This window comes from Leishmania mexicana, chromosome 33, assembly GCF_000234665.1.
Source record: "Leishmania mexicana MHOM/GT/2001/U1103 complete genome, chromosome 33".
NCBI lineage: Eukaryota > Euglenozoa > Kinetoplastea > Trypanosomatida > Trypanosomatidae > Leishmania > Leishmania mexicana.
In genome coordinates, this window is record NC_018337.1 from 750259 (window position 1) to 775361 (window position 25103).

A 25103-nucleotide genomic window follows, 5' to 3' on the forward strand; every position below is an offset into this window, starting at 1 on the left:
GCGTCATTCGCGTCGATGTTCTCAAATTCCACCACTCTGTCTCTACCCCTACACCACTCATCTTCCGCGCTATGTTTAGCGCGTTCATGCCGGCATACCGATATGCGGCTCGCTCTCGGCGAAGGTCTAGAGCGAGCAAAGAGCGCCGACGACAACTGTTCCTTTTTCCTCTCGTATGAAACCCTCACTGTCGAGGAGGCGTGCCTGACACCCGCACTGTTTTCCCGCTATCATGGCTGTCTACATCATCCAGGTGAACAGATCTACATAAATATATATATATATATAAAGAGCAGGGCCATGCTTTCCGGATCACACCAGACGTGTTGACGAAGTGAAAAAAAACACGTGCAGCACTGTGAAGCGGATCTGCATGCACACTCCACAAAGATCTTGGTGTGGGGTGTACAGCAATACAGCCTACATACCGAGATCCGATGGACCGTGCAGCACACAAAGCGTGAGAGGGTAAAGCGAGCAGACGGAGAGGAACCGAAAAAAAAACAAAAAACACGTGTGCGACGTGCACCGGTAACCCGCCGAAATTCCTACGATCCCGTGGATCGTCCTCGCAGGTTCGCTGCGACACCATCACAGATGGACGATGTAAACAAAGCACAGGCGGCTGCAAAGAAAATCGGCGTTTCGTGCGGGAGACCCACGAGCACAAGGAAAGAGCTCTGACGTCCTTCTCGCCAATGCACATACAATGATTTCCTTTTTTTTCTCCATCTGTTCCGTCCACCGCGAACTCGTACCCAGATATACACGTACACACACAACCACCCCTCACCCACCCCCTGTGGCACGGCGGCCACATCCGCGTCCACGAGGACGAGCCGTCCGGCCGCTGCATCCGGCCACGTGTCTACAACGGGCTCGGTCTCTGTCCCTCACCGTCCCTACCCCTCGCAGGCATGCCAGCGCCGTCGCCGCCACCCGCACCGGGCTGCGCCGCACGCCGTGCTCCCCCCGCGGGAGCGCCTTCAGGGTCGCTACTCCAGGGCCGAGGCGGTGGCGTGTGTCGGTGGCAGTGGCAGTGGGTAGCAGGAGGGGGGTTGTGGTCTAGGCGCATACCGCACAAGCCCAGGGAGGACGCTTCCCCGCCTCCGGTCAGGGCCCTGCCAGACCCTGCAGTGTCTGCCTGCGTGTCGTCACAGACGGCGTGGCGACCCGCCACACGGAACTTCGGATGACCGGATGGTGTAATTGGTGCTGCTCTGGTGATGCTTCCGGCACCCGCGCCTCACGAGCCCACCCGGCCGGCTGGGTCGTCGTCTCGCGTCCCACACCGGGCGGCGCGAGCCGGCCCCCGCTCCGACGGCGTGCGGACGGCGAGCGACATTGCCTGGTGGCTGGTGGAGAACCTCCCGTGCCGCGAGGTGACTCTCAGGTGCGCGGCGTGCGTGGCGTGTGTGTGCCTGGCAGGAACGTGGCAGCACAGCCGCAACGCCACTGCGTCCCCTTTGTCGTTGAGAAAGGGGGAGGGCGCACCGCTGTGCCCGTGCCGTGCTGGGTGGGCACGGACACGCCGGCGCCGTGCGTCGTCTCTCTTGCTGCACCGCGATGCTGAAAGGCTGGTACACCAGGTGCCCTGTCGGGCCTGTGTGTGTGTCTGTGTGTGCGTGTGAAGTGCGCGTCTCGCAGAATGCCGACCTGTATCGCTGCCTCGTGACGGGCGCGTGCCAGCCGACAGCGCTGGGCGTCGTACTGCCCACTGCCGCTGCACTGCCTCCGGCATCAGCGCCTCGCTGCAACAACTGGAAATGGAAGGTAGGGGCCGTATACTTGTTGAATTGCCAACGCGCCTGGCGGTGTGCTGGCACGGGCGTGACCGTGCCCGCCCATCTCTTTGGCGACATGGGCAGCCCAGCCCTGCCCGCGGACGCCAAGGGTGGACAGCCGTACCCGAGGGCGTGCTGCAGGCTCTTGGCCTGCCTTCCACGATTGTGGCACTGGAGGCTGGAATAGCACGGTGTGGTGTGGCCGGCATCATCAAAGCATTGTAAAGGAGCGGAGACAAAGTCTCCTCATCGAGCACCAGGAGGACGGGGACAGAATCAATCGCCGCTGCGTCAGTCGCATGGCGCCCCAGGTGCGTCCACGATATCCTCGTTGGCGAAGGAGCGGAATGTGATACGATCGAGCAGAAACACAAAGTTGTAAAAAAGCCACGACTTGAAGCGAAGCCACAGTGACCGCTGCTTGTGATCTTCCAGGCGCACCTCCACGCTCTGCGCGAGGTCCTGCAAGAACTGCGTCTCCATCGAGTGGGCTACTTCAAGATCGAGGTGGCACAGACACACCTCTAGATTTCGGTTGCTCATGAGGTCCCAGTTGTAGCTTCCGATCGAGCTCCACACGCTATCCACAACCACCGTCTTGGAATGCATAATTTGCTGGCCTTGGAACTCGTAAATTTTCACCCCAGCCCTGAGGAGTCGCTCGGTGATGTAGTTTGACGCGTGCCACATGAACCACGGGTCCGTTGTCTGGTTGCTGCCGGCGAGCAGGCGCACATCCACGCCACGACGCGCGGCCTGAACAAGGGCGCTGAACAACTTCCGTGTTGGGAGATAGTAGGGAGTCGTGATCCAGATGCGGCGGTGACACTTGCGCGTCACCTGCCAAAAGGCGTACTGAATGGAGTAGTCGCGGTAGCGGGGATTGCACGAGAGCACTTGTGTCATGGGCTCACGGTGTCGGAGATACATCTGGGCCTCGGGGACCGGCTCCGTGTCGAGAATCGGAATCCGCCGCAGCAGATCAGTGTAGGCGCGTTTGTGCGGCAGGTCTGTCGCCCTAGAGAGTGCCTCGCGTCGCGCGGCCAACAGTTTTCGACGCATCGCGGAATTGCGCGCACTGTTCAGCTTGCCGCCGCTGCTTCGTACGGCAGCGGGCGACGCCAACGGGGCCTCTGCACGCGTGCCAACAGCCGTCGTTGATAACTCGGACGGTGGCGGAGAGGCGGATGTGGTTGTCTCGTCGCTGGCGTCCTTGACGACGAAGGACCTGGGTACGTGGCTGGTGACTTTGACGCCAAATTCAGCCGAAGCAGCGCAGCTGACCGCTGCCCCTTCTCTCAAATTTACCTCCGTTTCGCCTGCGCGCATGTTTGCTTGCCCTTGTGTGTGACGCACCGCCTCTCGGTCAAGAAGGGTTTCCCTCGAAAGCCCCGAGCGGCTCCACTGCATCAGCGTCAGCAGCTGATTCTTCTGCTTATTCCATCGCCCGCGCATGACCTTCATCGAGGCCGACGGCACGTCCTGCAAGCGGCGACCGCTTCGCCGACGCTCCTCCTGAAAGGCACGATACAGCTCGTTACGCTCCATGCGCATCCGCCCTTGCTTCACACGGCGCGTGATTTGCTGGGAGGCGATCTGCCTCCAGCGCCGCCAGCCGTACTTCCAAGGGTGCGGCTCCTTCGTATCTCTGTATACTTCCGCAAGGTGTGCTGCGGCTGGGCCGATGACGCCGCAGTGCGTGTCGCGGAACTTACCGGTGCCGCCCGCTGCCTTGCCGCAGTACTCATTGCCGACGTTCAGTCCGCCGCAGAAACCCTGAGTCGCGTCGACCAGCAAAATTTTGCGATGATTGCGGATACCAGGACTACGCTTCCAGTCTAGGCCTTTGATGAAGTACGTGGCGACGCTGCGGAAGAAGGGACGGTACGGAATCACCTTGGCGCCGCACTGCTTCAGCTCCTCTGTCAGCCGCGTCCGCCCCGAGATGTTGCCACCGCAGTCGTACAGGAGCTCCGTGTCGCAGCCGCGCTGGCGAGCCTGCACGAGCCGACGTACCGTTCCTTGACCAATGAAGTCGTCCTTGCAAATGTAGGTCTGCCAGTACACCCGCTCTTTGGCTTCCTTGACAGCGGCCCACATGCTCTCGAATGCCTTGGCGCTGTCGTGAAACGGGACGACGACATTACCATGCGATATGCGACCAAGAACGGCGAGGGAGCTGAGGATGTCATCCCAGCGCTGGTCAAAGGGAGTGCTGTTGTAGTACCGCTTTGCCTCCTCAAAGGTGTGCTGCATCTTGTCCAGGTAGAAGGCCGCCGTGGCACCAACATCGGCGCTGCCGGATGCCTCAGACGAAGGCTGGGAAGGGGGCAGTGCCGTCGACGCCGAGAGGGCTAGGAACTGTGACGAAGGCTCGAGCGCCTTCGACGCAGCCACGAAGAGTTGCTCGTAGGCGGTGACCACCGACAAAAAAGCTTGGCGCACCTTATTCTTTATATTCGCCGAGGTGTGCAGCTGCACACGACGCTGCTGGAGGCGCTCAAAAAGGGAGATTTCTCTGGAGACATGTGACGGTGCGCCAACGGCCATGAAAGGGGGCCGCCAGCCGAGCGAGAGAATAGAAGTCTCCTCCGAGTCGGATCTCCCAAGTCTGGGACTGGTGCCAGCGGCGTCTAATCGAGGCGCCACCACAGTACCACCGTTGCCACCGGATCGCCACGCATCTTGCACCACGTTTTGAATGCGTCGCTTGGGTGAATTCTTCACCTTGTGAACCCCCACGTTTTGAATCAACGCGCGAAAGTTCCGCTTGCCGTTCATCCCATGCATTCAAACCGCACCGAAATGGCGCACCTAGCGACAAGAGCAACAGTACACCCCCCCCCACCTTTACCTAAATATCAATGTTCAATCACCACGGCGTCTCTGCCAGTGCTGCCTCCGCGTTGACGGAGAACAACAAGCCAAGAAAAGGATACGCAAAACAAAAATAAAAATAAGTGACCTCAGCGAGCAGCACGGCCGCACCCAGTTGCGCCTCGAAAAGAATGAGGAACGGCAGACACCACAGATGCCGGCAGCTCAGGAGGCACGCGGAGAAGAGCCCGCTCGTGCTGCTGGTGTCTGCGAGCAACACTCTTGGTGTTTCGAGATACGTCACCGAGTTGCGGTGACGCACGTGCAGCGCGGTAATCGTGACTTCTTCGGTTTTCGTGATCACGTGTGCCGCGGAGCGCCCGCTGTGATCAAGGGAGCGGTTTCCGTCGTTTAGGGACGCTTATGGTGAAGAGAAGACGCAGCCCCCGAAAAAGTGCCGTTCCACGCAGATGGAGATGGCGCCAGGAAAAAGTCCAACGGAGGGATAGACGAGCAACCTGCAAAAAGAACACCAAGAAACGCGATTACCTCTGGGACATGAATTCGGCAACGGAAGAGGAAGGGGGTGGCATCAGGTATGTGTGTTGGCGTGTGTGTGTGTGTGTTTTGGTGGGTATTGGGCGTTTGCACATGCAGACGGCGCGCACGCCTTTTATCCTCCCCTGCCCTAGTGCTCTCTATCGCTGGGACGTGTTGTCTGGGAGGGGGCGGAGAAACACAGAGATGAGGGTGAAAAGTTGACTGCCCTTAGAAAATGTCGGCGTGTTTTCGTGAACCCCATAAAGAGAAGAGGCGAGAGGTGTGCGTTTTGTGTGTGTTGTATGTGTGTGTGTGTGTGTGAGGAAGGGGGAGGGGGAGGAGAGAAGGCGGCAGGGAGCAGTGGGTGTTTGTCCAGTGAGTGTGCAGCAGCGAGTGTGTCGAGACACATGCGCGATCGCATTCTCGCATGCCCGCTCTCTCTGAAAGGCGGGGAAAACAGGTCATCTGTTCGCTTTCCCCCGCACGCATTGACCACCCGATGGACGCGTCCTACATGTCTCCATCGAAACAACGATGGCGGCGTCAACGAAAGACACGCCCGCTCACCTAGAGGACGCTGTTTCACGTCTGCCTCATATCTTTCCTTTGCGGCCCTGTCTCGTGTGTGTGTGTGTGTGTGTCTGTGATTGGGTGGTTGGCTACGTGCAGGAGCTTGAATCGTGAGTGTGGATAAATCCAGAACAACAACAACCAAGGCGCTCGCACAAACCGCGACAATATCCCATAAACGTCATACCGCTCAACGCCAACGTGTATGCATATTCACGCCCCTACGCACACGAGTACGCACGTGTAGCTTCGAGGCGGCTTCTCACCCCCACCCACTCCCGCCTCCGCTGCCTCTCGTGCACGTCACAGATCACGATACATCTTCGCGCGGTTCTTGCGCTTCAACAGACCGGCATTCTCCGTCTCTAAAAATGTGTTCTTGCGCCGCTCAATCTCCTCATTCCGCTGACGCTCCAGCAACAACTGCTCCTCCTCCGTCTGCAGGGGCCACTTCAACGGCCACCAGTCGGGAAAGTTCACCCAGTCAAACACCTCCGGTGTCATGTTGCTCATGAAGGTGTGGGCATCGAGGCGAGTGTTGTCGACAGAGCGGGAGAGCGTGACGGCTTCGCGGCTCTTTTTGTCTTCCTCTTCCAAAGGGCGGTTGTCGTACAGGAAGGCGCGGTACATCGGCTGCAGCTCCGGCGAGACCTTATGGATGGGTACCTGCCGGACCCGCTGTTCGTGCAAAAAGATGCGCAGGCGTCGTCGGTGGTAGTAGTTCATGCCGTAGCAGCCGAGCCCGTACATTATGCCGAGGAAGCCGCCCACGAACATGCCCTGCCCTATGGTGCCCATCTGCGATGCCAGTGAAAGAACCACCGCGCCTGCGGTACCGGCCACAATGGGGTAGTAGAACTTGTCGTGGTAGCGGTTGCGCACGACGAGGAGGTGGTGAAACGCGCTCGTCAGAAGTCCCACCGCCGCAAATGTCGAGGTGTACCGCCACATAATGCGATATCGACCAACGTAGCGGCCCTCGATGCGCGACTGCCGGAAGCCGACGCAAAAACCAGTGACTGCGCCGTAGCATGTCACTGGGAAAACGCTCTGCACAAAACCCCGCCGCCACCGCCACTCCAAATAGCTGTCCACTTCGACCCCGTAGCTGTGCGGCGGCAAGGCCCCCTGGCGCATAGTGGCGTAGATGTCCTCGGCGCCAGACGGGCCGCTGCTCGTCTGGAAGCGGTCATCATTGCCCGTCCGGAACGGCCAGAGAGACATTCTTGCTGGAGGGGATAGGAGGGCCGGTGAACGGAGACGAGAAAACTTCCGCAGTTCGCAAATGAAACACGCGACGACAGTCCCCTACGGTTCCCCTTCGTTTTTTTTATATTCGCGGCAGTTCCGTCTGCCCTCCCTCCACTTTTGTCGAGGAGCGAGCGTGTTGACGTGTTTTATCGGCGTGCGTCCACCACCGAGTCGGTTGCGTGACCTGAAGAGCACGACAAACAACAAAAGTGCAACCCATGCGCACACACGCACGTGGACACCGAGCCAGTGGGAAGAAAAGAAGGCAAAGAAGGCGCCCTCGCGGTGTTAGCGCCGCACTCTCGAGGATGGGTGTGTGATGGAAAGCGAAAACAAAACGTCAGCGGTGAATGAAAGGACCCATTTTTCGGCGAAATGCGAAGAGGGAGACGCTTGAGAGCAGAAAAAGACGAGGAGGGCATTTTACGTCCATCCCACCCTCTTGTGTAGGACGCCTCACTAAACACATCGCGCGGTGCGTGTCAGAAAAGGAGGGTGCCGCGACGCTTGTCTCTGAGCCACGATGACAAAAGAACTTCAGAAAGAGCACAGCGCCTCCCTCACCCCTCCCTGCTCAGCAGCCGTTGCCTTTGCTGTTGTTGTTCGTCTGAAGGCTGAGGACATTGCAATGATTGCAGGTTCGTCTTTTTCCGCTTCCGCATCACGACGGGGCGCCCTTTCCAGGAGAGAAAACAGACAATACCCCTCTGCTTTCCCACCTTTCCCCTCACACCCAAGTGCTACACAATCGCTTCCAGCTTTGGTCCTTGCCTTTGCCACCTCGAAGAAATCGCAGCAACATGCATGCATGCAGAGAGGGAGAGAGAGAGACGCACACACACAGGCACACGCACGCGCAAACGCAAAAAAAAATGAATAAATTGGCGCCCCACAAAACCCCCGAAACGTGCACCACTCCAGTACACACACACACACACCGACACAGAAAAAGCAGATGAAGTGCATATATCTGCTTCCTCCGTTTCGAACAGAAACGGGAGACGAGAAGGTGACGCGTCGACTAGCCCCTTACCTTATTGCGTGTGGCTACTCGGGAGCTGACAACCCCCCCCGAACGCTATTGTCCGACCGTCGCCATCACCATGGTAGGTGAATAGGAAAAGCCCAGAGGGCGTCGCGACGAAGATGCGCAGTCCAGTAAGGAGGGGCGCGGCGCGACATCCGCGTCCTCTCTCTCCCCCTCTCACCCACACAAATACACACTCCGCGTTCGTAAGTATCCCCACGGGTTGCCCACCGTCTTATGTGTCGGAGCTTGTTTGCGGTTGGCCACACTGCAAGGCGCCACCATCGATCAGCCGTAAGGCGGGGAGGGGGGGCAATACGGCTTCCTGAATGACGCTCAGCGACCTGCACGCAGAGCCAGCACCATATTGATTGTGACGCCAGCGTGTATGTTGCACTCCTCCAGGGTTGCGTTGTCTTCCAGTTTTCGACCAGAGTGCACCAGCATGATCATCTTCTGCGGAATGCCTTCCGTCTCCTCAAGTTTCGCCTTAATGTCACCTACGGTGTTATCCGGACCGAGTACAGAGATCGAGATCCGCTGCCCTGTGGTCGAGATAACGCTAAAAGAGAAGGTCATTACGTGAAACGGCTCAATCGCGAAGGGTGGGTGGGTGGGGTGGGGTGGAGGGGATGTACGAAAGTCTTTCGCAAAGAGTTCGTGAAGAAGCGCAGGCAGTTTTGAGGGAGGAAAAAAAACACTTTGACCACACAAGCACCACAGGAGTGGGTTGCTGTGTCGAACTATACTTGTCTGAGAGCTTGCCGCAGAGGCACTGCACAAGTAGGAATTGGCGGTGCGGAATGTGCGTATCTGATGGTGGCCAATATACGCAAGAGAAGTGTGCACCTGCTGATGAGTATGTATAATCGCCTCGAAAACTAACCACAGAGTGGCACAGGGAGACGAGAAGGGCAGTGTATGCAGACTATGAGACACACGAGCTCGTCATACACGTTCGCACAAGGGAAGATGCAAGGAGAAAGCAAGTGACAAGGACGAAGTGGTGGTGGTGGTGAGGTGAAGACAGGGGAGAGAGTAGAGCCGCTAAATTTCCGCACACACACAGGACGCTTAGAGTTTCACAAGGAGAAAAATAGCCCTGCACTTGACTGGTGCGCACGAGCTCATGAGTGTGGAGACCACGCTCCTGAATTTGGTATACACCAGGTCCATGCAAAGCACATCGCAGAAAGTTTTCGGGCTACGTGCAGCCGACCTAAGGTGGCAGAAGACAACCCTCGTGAGCCGCTCGAACTCTCAACCATGGTTTTGACGACTCTTGTCTGGTATCTGGGCAACTCAGCGCCAGAGAACAATTGGCATAAAGCACTGCCCACGAAACGGCGCGCCAGCGAGGTGAGAATGAAGCCGCGCAAATAGCACGGCCATCACTCGGCACCATTGCCGCTCTGTTCCGTCACAGCTTTGGGTCGGTCCCACCGTTACTAGCTACGCTTTTCTGTTGCTGTTTCGTCGATAACGTTAACGGTACCCCCGGTGAACGACACACGAGTATCCCGCACGCAGCTACACTGATATATATATATATATATATGTCTGTGTGCAACGCGAAGCGTGCCTTACAGAAACAACATGGAAGTGCGCGACAGAGGAAAGGGTGTCTGAAAGGATTCCGCAGCAAAGGAAAAGGAGGAGTCGACAGGGTGCGCTGTGGCGCAGACTCAGACACGTGCACACAGACGTACATGCCCACACACACACACACACACACTGGCCGGGAGAGAGGTGTAAAGGCCACGCATCGCACTATGTGCAAGGACACACGAATAAATAAGTAAAAAAGAAACAGGGGTGATCCAACAGAGCACGAACCGAAACGTAACAACAGCGAGAGAGGAACAGGCGAGGTCTGCAGTCCTGTACTCGCCAAAGAATACCCTTAAGAGTGCACCATACCCTGCAAAGAGGTTATTCTCCTTCGTCGGCATACCCAGGGGCGCAGCCCTTTTCTTTTTTTTGCTTCTTCGTGGTCGTGAGGACGCACGCGACCCTCAACTCAATTGTTCTTCTTTGCCCGCTCGTTGTCCCTCGCCACACGGGCTTGGTTGTACCGACGACTTCGGTGGCCACTACCTGTCACAAACAGCAGCGCGCCAACGATGGACGCATTCTTGAGAATGTGCTGAACATTCTCCTCTGGAGTGTCAAACGGGTAGTCGAGGTCGACGTAGAACGCAACCGTGGCGATGATCATCCCAGTTGCCATCACGAAGGAGAAGAAGCTGCGGCCAACGCCGAGCAAAATAAAAAGGGAAAAAGACACACACATTACACCGGCGAGGCGAACGACGTGGATGTATTCCGATGGCGAAAGCCTGACGCCCATTTTTATCAACATGCGAGGAAAGTTGCTCTTCGAAAGGAACGCCGCGCCCACTGAGGGAGCCGCCAATTTCTCAATGCCGCTGGCAATGAAGAACAGCAGCACAAGGACGAGGCCCACGTAGCGGAGGAGGTTGCGCAGCATCTTCGCCCCTCCAACAACAAAAAGCGCTCGTCTTCCAATAAAACAAACGTACCAGTAAAATAAAGAAGAGGCGTGTGAAAGGGAAGAGACACAAATAGAACGGACGGCGTAAAATGTGATCACGTGCGTGCGCCTAGGAGGAGGAAGAGGGAGGTTGCGTGGAAGGCCAGAAAAGGGAAGAGGGGGTGTGCGCCTGTCTGTGTGTGTTCGTTTGAATTGGCGGATGGGTACAAAGATGTGCGAGGCCAAGACGACAGAGACACCACACACGACCGAAGAGCTCAAGGCCTAGAGCAGGCGGCGCAAAGAAAAGTAGCGAAACCGCCTTGATCTGTATCGGGCTCGGAGGAAAGGCGGAAGTGGTGGTTCCACTAAACGTGCGCTGAGTCGAATAAGGGGAGGGAAGGGGGGCGGGGGCAGAATAAGAAAACGTTGTGCGCTGGGCAATATGAAAAGTGGATGCATGTACGCAGCTGTTTGTGTAAAAAAGTCACGACGGCAGACGCGAGGAGGAGGAGGTGTGTGTGTGTGTGTGTGTGTGTGCGTGAGGAACAAATAAAGAGGTTGCAACAAAAGGGTTAAGGTGGGTTAGGAGAGAGGGTGAAAGGGTTTAGGGGATGCATCACGACTCTGACGGCAAGAAGCAGACAACGGGTACCAGTGAGGTACAAGTGTTTTGGCATGTCGGGGATTCCGGGATCAGCAAGCGTGTTGTGCGCGCTTTCAAGAGACGCGAAAGCCTACACAGCAGAAGAGGACATCCCACAAATCACTCGAAACAGGAAGACAGAGAGGAGAGAGGTCACGGCGGCCTTCAACATCCATAACTTCATATAACCTGAATAGTGCGCCCCCTTGTGTTGCCTTGCTCTTGGTAAATGTTTGTCATGCGGCAGTCCACCAAATCACCCAGCAGGAGCAGCAAAAGACGCAAAGAGAAGATGCGGTATGCAACACCGCTGAGGCGTGGAGGACACAGGGCGTCACAGGAGAGCAGGAACAGTCCTCGGATGCCAGTTGGGGAGGCTCGATCGTCTCATGAAGGCAGCATCCTCTTTTTTTGCTGTTTTTCCTCGTTCCCCCCCCCGGTCCATCAAAGGACACCAAGAGCTAAAGTATGAGAGGAGCAGCCACACTGCACACGCATACTACACCTCTCCCCCCAATCGGTTCGGGGCCATCACTTTTTCGAGCTCTCTTTCAGCACTCGGTCCACCCAAGCTGGCACAATTTCGCTCGCTTTGCCATAGATGGACTCCTGAAAGAGCATGCTGTTGGATCCTTCCTGAAAATTCAGCTCAAGCGTCGTCGCACCATAAACCTGCGCCCGTTTTACAAACCCGGCGGCGGGGTACACGTTTCCGGAGGTGCCGATGGCAACAAAGAGATCCGTCTTCGACAGTATCGACTCGATCTCGTCCATGCAGAACGGCATCTCACCAAACCAAACAATGTGCGGGCGCAAGGTGCCAAGCAAGCCGCAGTCGGGACAGTGGTCCACATCTCCCACGATGTCCTTCTGCCATTCAAAGACGTTCCCCGTGGCTGTGCAGCGGACCTTCAGAAGCTCGCCATGCATGTGCAGTACATTTTTCGAGCCGGCACGCTCATGCAGGTTGTCCACATTCTGAGTGACAATAACGACCTTCCTCTTTCCACTCAGCTCCTCTTCTAACCTGGCGAGTGCCACGTGCGCCTTGTTCGGCGTGACAGAGGTTAGCAGAAGATTGCGGCGACGCTCGTTGTAGAAGAGCTGGACGAGAGCCGGGTTTCTGATGAAGGCGTCCGGAGACGCTACGTCCTCCACATGGTGGTTGCACCAGAGCCCGTCGTTATCGCGAAATGTGGAAATTCCCGACTCAGCAGAGATGCCGGCGCCGGTGAGGATGGTGATACACCGGCACGCTTTCATCTACGCCTGTGCCCAGGGTTGTCTTTCTTTTTTTCCATGCATCAAAGAGGGCGGTGAGAGAAATACGCTCCAGTCCTTTGCCTTGGCGGGTGTGCAACGGGCCGGGAGAAGTCTCTGTGAGAAAGAAAGACACAGAGAGCAACAAGCGAAGGGCTGCCGTGGTGGGTGCACAGATACACGGCGTGAGCCACATCCGAGTGCTTCACTGCAGCCAGCTCACAAGCACACCTGCGCGCGTCCTAACGCCACGGGAGCGAAAGAAAAAAAAGGGAGCCAAGCAGTGAGAGACATGCGCCTCGATGAACTGGGAGAAAGAGATCAATGGCCGCTGAGCAAAAACGCGCAGACGGTGCGAAAAGCGCACGGTTTGAAAGCTGCGCACAGAGAGGTCCAAAAACACCACCACCCATTCGCCCATGAGAGACACGCAGAGAGAGCGCGTGGCACCTCTCTCTCGATTGCAGGTAGAGGTGCGCCGTTGCCATCTGCAGACGCCCAAATAACAAAAAAGAAGGGGAGGGGTGGGTGCCAATCGCGAGGACCTCTTTATTCGGCAGCACGAACAGATATGCTCTTTTTCTTTTGTCTTTTTCTCACCCATCTATCGGGTCGCCCACATCCTTTCGTCTCCGCCTGCTTACAGTGTCTCCCCTCTCTCTCGCTCCCCTTATTTGGGTACACCTGCACTAATATGGTGCCTACACATATCGGTGTACCTGCCTCTCTGTGTAAGCCTGTGTGAGCGCGAAAAAGGGAGACGTCTGGCGTGGCAATCCTCACGAGTAAACATTTCAAGACATCGCCTCGAAAGAACCTCAAAGCAGTTTTTTTTTTTCAGTGCGCGTCATTCGCGTCGATGTTCTCAAATTCCACCACTCTGTCTCTACCCCTACACCACTCATCTTCCGCGCTATGTTTAGCGCGTTCATGCCGGCATACCGATATGCGGCTCGCTCTCGGCGAAGGTCTAGAGCGAGCAAAGAGCGCCGACGACAACTGTTCCTTTTTCCTCTCGTATGAAACCCTCACTGTCGAGGAGGCGTGCCTGACACCCGCACTGTTTTCCCGCTATCATGGCTGTCTACATCATCCAGGTGAACAGATCTACATAAATATATATATATATATAAAGAGCAGGGCCATGCTTTCCGGATCACACCAGACGTGTTGACGAAGTGAAAAAAAACACGTGCAGCACTGTGAAGCGGATCTGCATGCACACTCCACAAAGATCTTGGTGTGGGGTGTACAGCAATACAGCCTACATACCGAGATCCGATGGACCGTGCAGCACACAAAGCGTGAGAGGGTAAAGCGAGCAGACGGAGAGGAACCGAAAAAAAAACAAAAAACACGTGTGCGACGTGCACCGGTAACCCGCCGAAATTCCTACGATCCCGTGGATCGTCCTCGCAGGTTCGCTGCGACACCATCACAGATGGACGATGTAAACAAAGCACAGGCGGCTGCAAAGAAAATCGGCGTTTCGTGCGGGAGACCCACGAGCACAAGGAAAGAGCTCTGACGTCCTTCTCGCCAATGCACATACAATGATTTCCTTTTTTTTCTCCATCTGTTCCGTCCACCGCGAACTCGTACCCAGATATACACGTACACACACAACCACCCCTCACCCACCCCCTGTGGCACGGCGGCCACATCCGCGTCCACGAGGACGAGCCGTCCGGCCGCTGCATCCGGCCACGTGTCTACAACGGGCTCGGTCTCTGTCCCTCACCGTCCCTACCCCTCGCAGGCATGCCAGCGCCGTCGCCGCCACCCGCACCGGGCTGCGCCGCACGCCGTGCTCCCCCCGCGGGAGCGCCTTCAGGGTCGCTACTCCAGGGCCGAGGCGGTGGCGTGTGTCGGTGGCAGTGGCAGTGGGTAGCAGGAGGGGGGTTGTGGTCTAGGCGCATACCGCACAAGCCCAGGGAGGACGCTTCCCCGCCTCCGGTCAGGGCCCTGCCAGACCCTGCAGTGTCTGCCTGCGTGTCGTCACAGACGGCGTGGCGACCCGCCACACGGAACTTCGGATGACCGGATGGTGTAATTGGTGCTGCTCTGGTGATGCTTCCGGCACCCGCGCCTCACGAGCCCACCCGGCCGGCTGCAGCAGATACGGCATGCTTCGCACACACGCACTGTGGGATCGGCTCGTGTGGGTCAATCTTCACGCCCCGCCCCTCTGCATGCCATGCTCGGGTGCGATACGGCATGCCAGCTGTGCATAACAGGCGCTCGCGCTTTTGTCGAGTGGGGGGGGGCGTGTGTCAGGACGGCGTTGTTGCCTGGAGGGGGTTCGGGATGGTGCTCTGCCGCTTCCGGCGATGCCACGGGGCGCGGGGTGCGTGCCTGGAGGGCTTGCCCGCGTGATGCCGCGACAGTCCGGCCGCTGCTGTGAGTGCGGGGCGGTGCCGCGGATACGCATGCGCGTGCGCACACGCGGAGAGCTCACAGCCTGCCGTTCTGTGGGGGCACCGAGGGTATGGTGGTGGGGCAGCGGCAGACAACCGACGGGGGCAGCCCGTGCCGCGCGTGTGAGACGTGGGCGACGAGGTCCCGGCGTGCGATGGGGTGCGCTTTGACGGGTGGGTGCGGAGGCTCTGGTGGGGGGTGCACCGCAGCGCGAGCGCAGCAGCGGGCAGCACGCCACGTACACCCCTTGCTGCCACTACGAGTCTCCCGCCGTTGCAGGAATGCGAGGGCGGACGGGTGCCTGTGCGGGAGAAGGCGAGCATGGTTTCCTGTCGTCTTGCAAGCTCAGCAGCTCCACTGGGGGTGAAGGTGTTTCCAGCATTGCCTTCCGAGTGGCATGTAAGAGGGAGAGCAAGACACCAAAATAAGCGAAGAGCAATAAAGCAGCAGCACGGGGAATCCATTTGCCCTCTGCAGGAACGAAGAAGCAGCATCACGTTTCCGGTGCGAGAGTACCAAATCAGAGAACGGGGAAAGAAAGGGAGGCAAGAAACTCATGGGTGTGTATGTGCGAAATGGGAGGGTAGAAGCTATAGCGAAACACAAGGAAATACAAAGAAAAATGAACGAAACACCGAGCGAAGAGAGCGGCAGAGCAAGTCGAGCCGAAAAAAAAGAAAAAGAAAACGCCAATGGATCATGCCCCGCTCGTCATAGCTGCGAGAGGCCTTTAATACATATATAATTATATATGTACATTCAAAGTCACTAAAACAACAACAGATGTGTGTGTGTGTGTGTCTTCGGGAAAAAAAATAGTGAGACGGCAGGGTAGGGTGGTGGCGCAGAGGGTGTCAGGTGGTGGGACATGAGGAGCGGGCGGGGGAGGGAGGAGGAAGGGGGGGTGAAACAACCGACCGGAAAAGTAAAAAAGAAAAGGTGAAACACACACACACACGCACACACGCACAAGAAAAACTTTAAAAAAAGAATCAACGACATCAACACACATAACAAAGTAAAAAAGAAATGAAAAAACGCTTGTGAGAAGAGGGAGAAGAAGCAGCAGGAATGGAAAGAGGAGTGATGGGGAGAGGGAGGGGAGGGGGGCAGGGAAACCGAAAACCGGAACGAAACGGAAAAAATGTGCAGTACAATAGTCAGAGAGAGAGCAACCGTGGCACACTTCCGTGCGGCGCGAGCACATACCCCCATACGTTCTCGAATAAAATACTTACAAAGAGTGTTGAGGCCGCGAGGGTGTGCGTGGGGAAAGATGGAACCGAAATAAAAAAAGAAAAGACAAAACAAAATCCCCTCCGCGACACCACACGCGCAAAAGACGTAGCATGCGCAGAACGTCAACGAAGACACGTTCACACCAGTACGCCGAAACGTGAACCCGACTGGAGAAACAGCGTACGGAACGACTGCGATGTGACTTTCCTCTGCCTCTCTTTTTTTTTACTATTATTCGCGTTCCCTGCGACCCGGCTGTGGAAGGAGGAATACATTCGCGCACCTTCCTCACGTGCTCCCCCTTTCCAGCAACGCCGCGAGCAGAGACGAACGATAAAATACAAAAAGAGGGAGGGCAGCAGCTTCTCGTCTGAGGAGGTGTAACGAACAGCACGAAAAAAAACAAGAGGAAACGAGGGAAGTCCGTTGGCGCTACCGGCTGTTGGGCAGCACGGGGGGAGGGGGGCGAACAAAATGAGCAGAGAACAGATACCACCATCCCACACGAAAACCACTCTCATCAAGTATAGATGCGTCACGTGAAGAAGAACAACGACAAGACGCACGATAGCGGACACATTATATATAGCTATATATATATATAAAGAGAAGAGGTGCTTCATCCACAGACAAAAAGAAACGTGCCACCGAACCCTTTTTCCTCACTGCGGCCCGCTCAGTCTGGCGCGGAGACGGTACGATCCTGTAGGTCGCGCTTCAGGATAGTGGACAGATCAGCGTCTTCTGTGTACATTACCGGGGTTGTGGGCAGCCCGTAGGGGTCATTTGCAAAAAACTCTTGTCGGGACGCAGATCCGGGCGCGACCATCTCAGAGATCTGCAGACGGCTTATTTCCGCCTCCATGTTCGGGCTGGTCGACCCGCGACGACGGTGGTGGTACGTGTTACCACGCTTCACCATCGCTGGGGCGTGGAGAGAGGCAAGCGAGTCCCCTCGGCTAGGTATATGCTTTCCCACAGAAGCGGCGTCGCTGTCATGCGCTGACGTTGTGACTGCCATGGGCGAGGCTTCGGCAACGCTGGTACCAGTGGCGGCTTCACTGGGGAAGACGGGCAGCGAACCCACATGCGACTTCGGCTCCCGTAGCGGCGACGGAAAGGAATCCTGGACCTCCACAAGGGAGTCGACATGGCCACTGCTTGCGAGATCCGTGGCAACCGGTCGACCACCCGACGACGACGCAGCGGCGACGCTTGTGCTCAATGGTATGTTGTCGGTCTTCCTGCTTGCCATGGCTGTCGCGCTGTCGTCGACGAGAGCAGAGATGGTGGCCTTGTAATTGCCGTTACGCGACTCCGAGCGCTCGGCGCCGTCGAGAGGGGTCGGTGACGGCAGCTTCTCGGCCTCTTCATCGCTCTCTTGTGCCTCCAGCGCAACAATGAGCTTGTTGATCTGCCGAAGGAGCTTTCGTATTGGTGGTCGCTGGAGCGGGTTTGCCGCCAGCATAGACTTGATCAACTGCGCTTCGTCAGGGAACTCGGCCTCGAGCTCCTCAGGTAAGATGAGCTGATGGGCATCGGTCAAGATGCGAATGCGCTCGTGCAGCGTGGTAAAGGTGCACAGCATCTCCACTGCGATGATGCCGAGGGAGAAGATGTCGGATGGCTTGTTCACCGGTTCGCCACGTGTCTGCTCTGGGCTCGAGTACAGTGGGCTTCCGCCGACGACCGACCTCTCCTGCTGGCCACCCGCGACATTCGACGCCAAGTCACCAGCGTTCCCGTTAGCGTTGCCGCGTCGTTTCGCGAGCCCAAAGTCGCCGATCTTGAGAATGTTGTCGTTGGAGACGAAGATGTTCGTTGGTTTCAAGTCATGGTGCACCACGTCCTGGTTGTGCAAGTACGCCAAGCCTTCGCCGATTTGCTTCATGTAGCGTAGCACCTCCAGCCGGAAGAAGCCGGTGCGGAGACGCAGCCAATCTGCTAGCGTACCGCGTGGGAAGTACTCCATCTGAATGAAGAGCATGTGGTATGTGTCGCCAGCATTGGAGGCGGTGTCGTGGTCGGTCCTGTGTCCGTTTGTGTTGTCGGATGTGGACACCATGAGTGAGTTGTCGCTGTAGGCCAGCGATGTTGCATCGAGTCCGTCCTCGTCGTGGTGGCACAGCTCCAGGCGGTTGGCGGTCGACACGGCGATATCTTCGATCCAGCAAAAGTAGAAGCGCACCACGTTAGCGTTGTCGAAGGAGCTGTGCAGGACGGCCTCTTGCACCACTCGCTCCTCGTCCTGCTCGTGGATGTGAATCGCCTTGATGGCGTACCGTGCATGTGTCACGCGGTGCTCGACGCAGAACACAGACCCCTCGCCCCCAAACCCGATCTTCTCTAGGACCTTGAAGTGCAGCTGGAACAGCTTGCCCTCCTCCTCCGTTCCCGTATTCGCTTGCGAGCGGCTATAGCTGCTGCCGCGGTCAGAGAACGTCTCGTCCAGCACGGGGGCACTTGCATGCTGCCGCGGCGAAAACTGTGCACGCAGCCACCAGCGTTCGCCGAGGTCGATGTCAACCGTGTCGTCGTCGCTCGAGCTGTTTAACACGGATGCGACGGGCTTATCGGCTGCGGAAGAATCGGCCGGACTCGAGGACGATGCGGCCGCTTTCTTCACTGACGTCTCAGACGTCTTTACCTTCTGTCGCGTTGTGGACGACGTCATCCCAAAGCCCACCTTTGATGAAGTTGCGGTGCCTTTGGTCGTTGTGGTCGCTGGGGTACTGGTTACAGGGAGGATCTTCTCACTCTCCTCATATTTGAGGGAGCGCACCTGCTCCGGCGTCGGGTACACACACGGCGAGTGTGGCGGGGACCTGCTGAGGTGCCCGAACTGGTGTTGCCGCATCTGCTCCTGCAGTGAGTCGTCTGAGTGGGGAAGCGACACAGTCGCTATGGAGGCAGAGGCTGTCGGTATAGGGCCCAAACCAAGGGTGTCCATCGACAAGGAATCCAGTATGAGGTTGAACGGGGTGCCTCTTCCGCCGTGCGGGGAGAGGAGGTCTTGCGGGAGCAGCTGCGTTGATTGTTGATGAGAGGAGGACGTCTGGGAGACTCGGTCACGGTTGCGGTCCGCCTGGGCCCAGGCGCGCTGCAGCTGCCCCCGTGGCGGCACGCCGGCGCACAAAAACGCGATGGAACCGGCGAGGCAGAGCACGTGAAAAGAGATAAAGGCGGCGGTGCGCCAAGCTAAGCCGGTTTTAATCACCGCACCCGAGCTGCCGAAGCCCAAGAGTGGGTTCTCGCTAGAGTAGACGCCGCTCGTGCCCGTCACCGTTCTCGACGATGTCGCTGAGTCGATAGCCTGGAAAGTCACTGCACCACTTTCTCCGTTGAATGCCCCCGCCAGCAACGGCCAGGAAAGAGGCGGCGTCTCCCACCAGCTGCACTGATGGTAGTACGCGGCGAGTTCCGTCTCCTCACGCTCATCAGCCTCAATGTCATCGGTAGTCCACTCGCCACATGCGCCGCTGTCGCGACAGCTACCACGCCTTGAACCACGGCTTTGCATAACTGTCAAGAGTTGCATACCGCCGGCGGTATGCGTTGTGGGCACCAGAGCCCCAGCGAGCGAAGCAGATGTGAGCCGCGGCAGATCTGTAAATGCGTCGCCTCTCGCATCCGCCTCCATGGATATGCGAAGCTGTTTCGCCTCTTCTGCCAAGCCGCCGAAGGCCGAGCGTAGCACTGGAACGCGGAAAATATCATCCGCGCCACTTACCCACACATATGCAGCGATCAAAGTGGAGGTTGCATTCGAGGATGACGCCGTCGAACTTGGCTCGTCTGCAGAAGGCTCGCGCGCCACATGCGGCAAAGTCGATGTCCAGGCCGTGCTGCCATCGTGGACGCTTCGAAGACTGACATGAGTTGCATTGAGCTGGTGTACACTGAGTACGCGGCTGATGTAATCGGCAGTCTGAGTATGGGTGCGCTGCCAGTTGCTCATCATCGCCGTCGACGTCCGCGCGGCGGGCTTCGGGTCGGCCTGTTGATCTGCAGCACGCCTGTAGGCCACATTCACGACATGCTCGTCATCGTAGTCGAACATGTTGCGCATAAACTGCGAGAAGAAGCGTGGCGTGTGCTCGCTGTCGTCGTCCGTAGGAACCGACGACGAGGTATCGGCTGGGTTATGTGCGGAAAAGTGCGACGGAAAGCTCGACTGAATGACTGCACGAGGCGACATGCGCAGCTGCGAGAGAGAGATTGACCAGCTGTACTCGCCTGACCTCACCACGTGCAAAACAATGTTGTAGCGGACAATGTGCAGTAGAGGAAGAAGCTCATTGTGCGGGACGCGGTGAGACGCTGGCGTTGAGTCGCCGCGTGGTGGACTTCTGGTGGCGTTGCTGCTGCAAAAAGCCTGCGATGGAGTTTCCCGGCCCCCAACAGGGCGCCCTGTACTTGCGTCGAGATCCGCCACTTGTACTGAGGTCGTCACGTACACATCGGTGCCACCCAAAAAGAGTGTCTGCCGCCTCAGAAGCGTTGAGATGTTCATAAAGAAGTAGGACCGGAGGGACGGCGGTAGCCCTTCGAGCCGCTCAATTGCATCCACGGAGTCTAGATGACTGTACGTGAAGAACGGAACGCGTGTAAATAGACTGTTGCCACGCACAAGAAACGGAAGCGCTAGTGGATCCCGCAGCATCGCTTCCTTAGACGGCGGCACGTCTATTGTCACGGTGATCATGTCACCCCCAGCGTCGGCGCACCACGCATGGTGGCCACGCTCCAGATCATAGGCGTGCAGATAACCGCTCTCCGTCACTAGAAGCGCCAAACTGCTGCCGGGGAAGGTGTAGCGAAGTGCCACACTCCGCGCGGATGCTGCGTTGGAGAGTGTCTCGTCCGCTCCGACGTCCCGCGCAGGGTCGAAGGGAACAGACTGGGCTTGGGAGCGGCACACTGAGCATAGCACGAGTGCACCCAAAAAGAGGAAGAGAACAAATCGCGTAAGCGATCCGCCCTGTTTGCCCGAGCGCTTCCCCGCGCTCCGCCGCCTCTGCTCGCGCCTCACCGCGGCTTCGATTCCAACGAACGAGAAAGGCTGGAGACGTGCATCCTGTGGCATGCACCTACAATTCACGGCAGCAACGAAAACGTCGGCGGAGACAAAAAGAGCCCTGTGCACTGTTCCAGAGCATACGTCCACACCAGACTTTCCCAAACACGCGCACGGAAAAGACGAATTCACAAAACGAGCAAATGCGCACGCACGGCAGAAGAGCAAGCGGAAAGGACAACAACAGGAGAAAAAAAAACAAAGATCTTTCCAACACGCCGCGTAGCACAAAGGGCGCGAAAGAGGGCGTTTGAGAGGGAGTTTGGTGCAGCAAGTGAGCCGCGGATGTGCGTCAATAGAAAAATAAAAGAGTACGCGTACCTTTCATCCACACCCCCTTACTGAGATGTGTATTTTTCGTTTCTTTTCTTTTCACGGAGTGTGACAATGCCTTCACACACACGCACACACTCCCGCTGCCTTAGCCGTTGCAACGCGATGCAGCGCAGACAGTGGCAGCACGTGGGCGCTTGGCTCTGTCGGTTAAGCGTTCAGGTTGTCTTCTTTATGGGTGAGAAAGGAACAGAGAACAGAGTCGTATCTCTCGAATGTCGCCTTGAGCGGTGCCTTGGCAGCGCCGTCGCCAATTTTATTGCCGACACTGGCGTCCGTGTGCGTTTGGCGCGCGTGTCTGTGCCGTTTGTGTGTTTGTTTGGCGTCTTTTGTTGCGTTTCTTTGTTCCTCCCCTTTTCCTCGTATGCTGCGCTGTGTGCCCTTTGCTCTTCCTTTTTAGTTTCTGGCAAAACAAAAAAATCGAACAAAAGGAGGCAAGAGCGGGAGACCGGCCGAGATGGCACGTGCGCAGGCGGAGGAGCGTGTCTGTGCCGTGGATTGCATACAACGAGAAGAAGAACAGCAAACGGAAAAAAAAAAACAGCCAAAAAAAGATGAAAATAATAATAATAAAGCAGCAGCCGCGGAGGTGAGAGGGAGAATGTAGCGGTGTCAGCCAATGTGTGGGAATGCGTGGAGGAGAGACGAGTTGCCGGCACGCAGTTCGTGAGCACAAACGAAGCACAAATTCACGCACCAATAGAAGAAAAAAATGATGGAAAAAAAACACCAGTGAAGGGGATGTGATCCGACTGTGACGGACGATGGCGGTGCGCACACAACGTATCGGGAGCAGAGCGGGGAGAAGGGAGAAGCGACAGTGCGGCGAAGCAAACATGCGTAGAGGAAGTTGTGCAGAAGCATAATGTGGCACAGGCAAAGATGCCAAGAAGGACGAGTAGCATACACTGGGTGCAGCATAGACGGCTGAGCAGCGCAGGAAAGCAGGCGCCGGTGGGACACTTGACCTGGGAAGAGTCTATGTGAATCGCCTCGAGAAACGACCTGAGCATTCATTGGTACATGCGTGGCGAGTCACCATCAAATGCGAATTCCTCCACGCGCGCTTTTCCTCGCTCAACGCCGGTGTTATTCGTTCTCTGACACCGACTTCTTCTCACGTTGATGCGGTGGACTTTCTTCTGCACGACGCAGGGATGCTCCTCCACTGTAGATGGCGGTAATGCAACGGGGAGATGGAAGAGGGAAAGAATCTGGTACACGGGACCTTATCCTCAATCCGGAGAAAGACAGCCAGGACCTACAAGAAAAAAGAAAACCGACCAAAGCAGGCGGTCCGCAGGCCACACGCAGAGCACGTCGGGATTCCCGCTATCGCCCTAAAAAAGCGGCAATCATGCCTGCCAGAAAGGGGGGATGAAAATCATGATACATGGACGGAAACAGACGTACGGTGCAGGTGGGGCGCACCACCGCACCGCAGGCAGAAACCTCATCCTCGGCACGCACACGTGTGTCCACGAAGGCGCCATTACGAACCACCGTCGAGAGACCGTCAGCGCTCATCACCACGGGCCAGGACCATTGTTTTCCAGGCGTGCACCGATGTTGAGACGGGGGTCATCTCGGCCACCGCCAGACGTGCCGCTGCGGCCGCGCGGTCGCGCGGACTCCCGGCAATGTCTTGCAGCAGCTCCGCCTCCTTTTCCGGCCCCTCTACCAGGAGCTTCACAAGCTTTTCCTGCAATGCAACTCGCCTCTCCTGTAGCTGCTTCAGCTCCGCCACATCCGCAAAGCTGAAGCGAGGCGATAGCAGATGCCGAACAGGGGGTAGGATCTCATCCAGTGGCACGTGACTGAGCGACTGCGATGTGGCCCACTCCGCAGGGAGGGCGTTGAAATCCTGTGCTCCCAGCACGGTGCCTCGAACGCCAAAGCACCGGCCGTCCAGCTTTGCCTCGCACACACTGTTGCGCACGCACTGGTCATAGAGATGGGAGAGAGTATCCCGAGGCATCCTCTGCAGTTCCTGCACTGCCGCAAGGTCGGTGCTCCCGCTGGAGTCCAACTCGGCAGCGTACACCATGCACCCCAACAAATGCGCTGCTGCGCTCGCCTCTGAGACGTTCGTCGACGCCAGAGCCTCTAATGCGTCAGCGGCACGCCCAGACAGCCGCTGACATGCCCGCGCCAGCAGCAGGTCTATGTTTGTGTGATTCACCACACTGCCCTTACCCGTTGCGTGCTGGGCAAGAGTGACATCCCCAGAGCGTGCGCTGCGATGAGAGGCCGCTGTGAACGGTGCACAGGAGCTTGTCTGAGAGCCGGTCGAGCGCGAGGATGCGGCACCGCACCACAGAGCTCGCACGGAGGCTGGAAACTCGAAAGGGTCCACCACCCGTGCCACCAGGTTTTCCAGGTCGATCTCTTTGACCGCGTTCTTCTGCTTTTCTAGGTGGAGGAGCTTGCCCCGCAGCGAGTAGCGGTCGAGATGCATGATCCGCGCTTTGAGTCGCTCGACTTGCGCGTCGACCGAGTCCGCCTCGGAGCCCGCGCACGGTGCAGTCGATGATGTGGCCGTGGAAAGTCCCCGCGTCGACACCGCCGACGCTCCATACTCCTGCTCAGGTTCACCTGGAAACAGATCCACGGACAATCTTTCGCCTGGGCGACGCGGTGTGCCGCCCATCAGGGATGCCGATCTGTTCGATGGTGTGCGGGACGTTTGGATTCGCTTGTTGCCGTACTGCTGCGTCGACGCCTGCACACTTCGTCGCAACTCCATGCCACGGCGCCGCTCATCCTGCGAGAAGGCAATCATGGAGCGGGTCACGTGCAGTCGCCGCTGCCTATCGAGCAAGCCGGCCAACTCATTTTCAAGGATGTCAAGATGCTCATCATTTGTGGATAACTCTACAATTGCGGCCTCGACGTCGTCTACGGCGCAGCACACGGCGTCGGCGTGCACGGCGAGCGAAAGTGCAAGAAAGCGCAGCAGATCCACGGCGCTAGACGGCGATGTTGCCGTCATCAGCTTCGCTTTGAGAAAAAGTATTTTGCAGGGAATGAGGACAGACGGAGAAGTGATGGTGAGAAAAAATGAGCTCTCGGCACACCTACCGCCTCCGTGTAAGTGTGTAGGCGTGCCTTCGCGTCGCTACGACCCAATCGCGAGCAGACAAGCTAGGAAGGAGGGGGGAAGTGCTTCTATGGTTCGACATGTCGCCTTGTAATGCGACGCCTGCAGGAGCAGTACACTACGAAACCGAAGGGGGAGAGAGAATGGAAAGATGAAGGCCGACTGCATTCCTTTTTGCTGAGGTTGATGACATGTCTTTCCCAACAGAGTAATCCCCTCCTCTTCACATCCGCGTTTCTGTCACCCGCGCATCATGTGCATCATCAGGGCAATCCAGCGGACAAAGTGTCTGCTTGTGTGCTCCTGCTTGTAGTGCACGAGCTTCAACTTCGCGGCCAATTTCACTGAGTTCCACACACGTCTGCGTTGGGACGTGTTCCTCGCATTTTTCGCCAAGAAAAACTGCGGGACCGCGCACCATCTGCAGCTGCTCTTCGTCGGGTGCGACAAAGAGGGACACGGAAATGTGTAGGCCTGATTCTCCTGTTGGCTAAGACCCACCGGATGCGTGTGAATGCAGCTGCGCCTTGCAGCGCCACGTCCCTCA

The 25103-nt window shown here is 57.4% G+C and overlaps 7 protein-coding genes across 7 annotated transcripts; all 7 read right to left on the minus strand.

Moving 5' to 3' along the window:
- Positions 1-2075: 2075 nt before the first annotated feature.
- LMXM_33_2110 (putative cardiolipin synthetase) lies at positions 2076-4334 on the minus strand (the record flags this gene model as incomplete). The annotated part of the gene is made up of 1 exon (XM_003878714.1): positions 2076-4334. The coding sequence occupies one exon, from the start codon at positions 4332-4334 to the stop codon at positions 2076-2078; it is 2259 nt and encodes a 752-aa protein (XP_003878763.1).
- A 1680-nt stretch (positions 4335-6014) lies between these two features.
- LMXM_33_2120 (conserved hypothetical protein) lies at positions 6015-6935 on the minus strand (the record flags this gene model as incomplete). Its single annotated transcript, XM_003878715.1, has 1 exon — positions 6015-6935. One exon carries the CDS (start codon positions 6933-6935, stop codon positions 6015-6017), a length of 921 nt encoding a protein of 306 aa, XP_003878764.1.
- Positions 6936-8325: 1390 nt separating this feature from the next.
- On the minus strand, positions 8326-8568 carry LMXM_33_2125 (ubiquitin-like protein; the record flags this gene model as incomplete). Its single annotated transcript, XM_003878716.1, has 1 exon — positions 8326-8568. One exon carries the CDS (start codon positions 8566-8568, stop codon positions 8326-8328), a length of 243 nt encoding a protein of 80 aa, XP_003878765.1.
- A 1441-nt stretch (positions 8569-10009) lies between these two features.
- On the minus strand, positions 10010-10480 carry LMXM_33_2130 (conserved hypothetical protein; the record flags this gene model as incomplete). Its single annotated transcript, XM_003878717.1, has 1 exon — positions 10010-10480. The coding sequence occupies one exon, from the start codon at positions 10478-10480 to the stop codon at positions 10010-10012; it is 471 nt and encodes a 156-aa protein (XP_003878766.1).
- Positions 10481-11660: 1180 nt separating this feature from the next.
- LMXM_33_2140 (putative NAD dependent deacetylase) lies at positions 11661-12392 on the minus strand (the record flags this gene model as incomplete). The annotated part of the gene is made up of 1 exon (XM_003878718.1): positions 11661-12392. One exon carries the CDS (start codon positions 12390-12392, stop codon positions 11661-11663), a length of 732 nt encoding a protein of 243 aa, XP_003878767.1.
- Positions 12393-16722: 4330 nt separating this feature from the next.
- LMXM_33_2150 (putative eukaryotic translation initiation factor 2-alpha kinase precursor) lies at positions 16723-21132 on the minus strand (the record flags this gene model as incomplete). Its single annotated transcript, XM_003878719.1, has 1 exon — positions 16723-21132. One exon carries the CDS (start codon positions 21130-21132, stop codon positions 16723-16725), a length of 4410 nt encoding a protein of 1469 aa, XP_003878768.1.
- Positions 21133-22972: 1840 nt separating this feature from the next.
- On the minus strand, positions 22973-24448 carry LMXM_33_2160 (conserved hypothetical protein; the record flags this gene model as incomplete). The annotated part of the gene is made up of 1 exon (XM_003878720.1): positions 22973-24448. The coding sequence occupies one exon, from the start codon at positions 24446-24448 to the stop codon at positions 22973-22975; it is 1476 nt and encodes a 491-aa protein (XP_003878769.1).
- Positions 24449-25103: the final 655 nt, after the last annotated feature.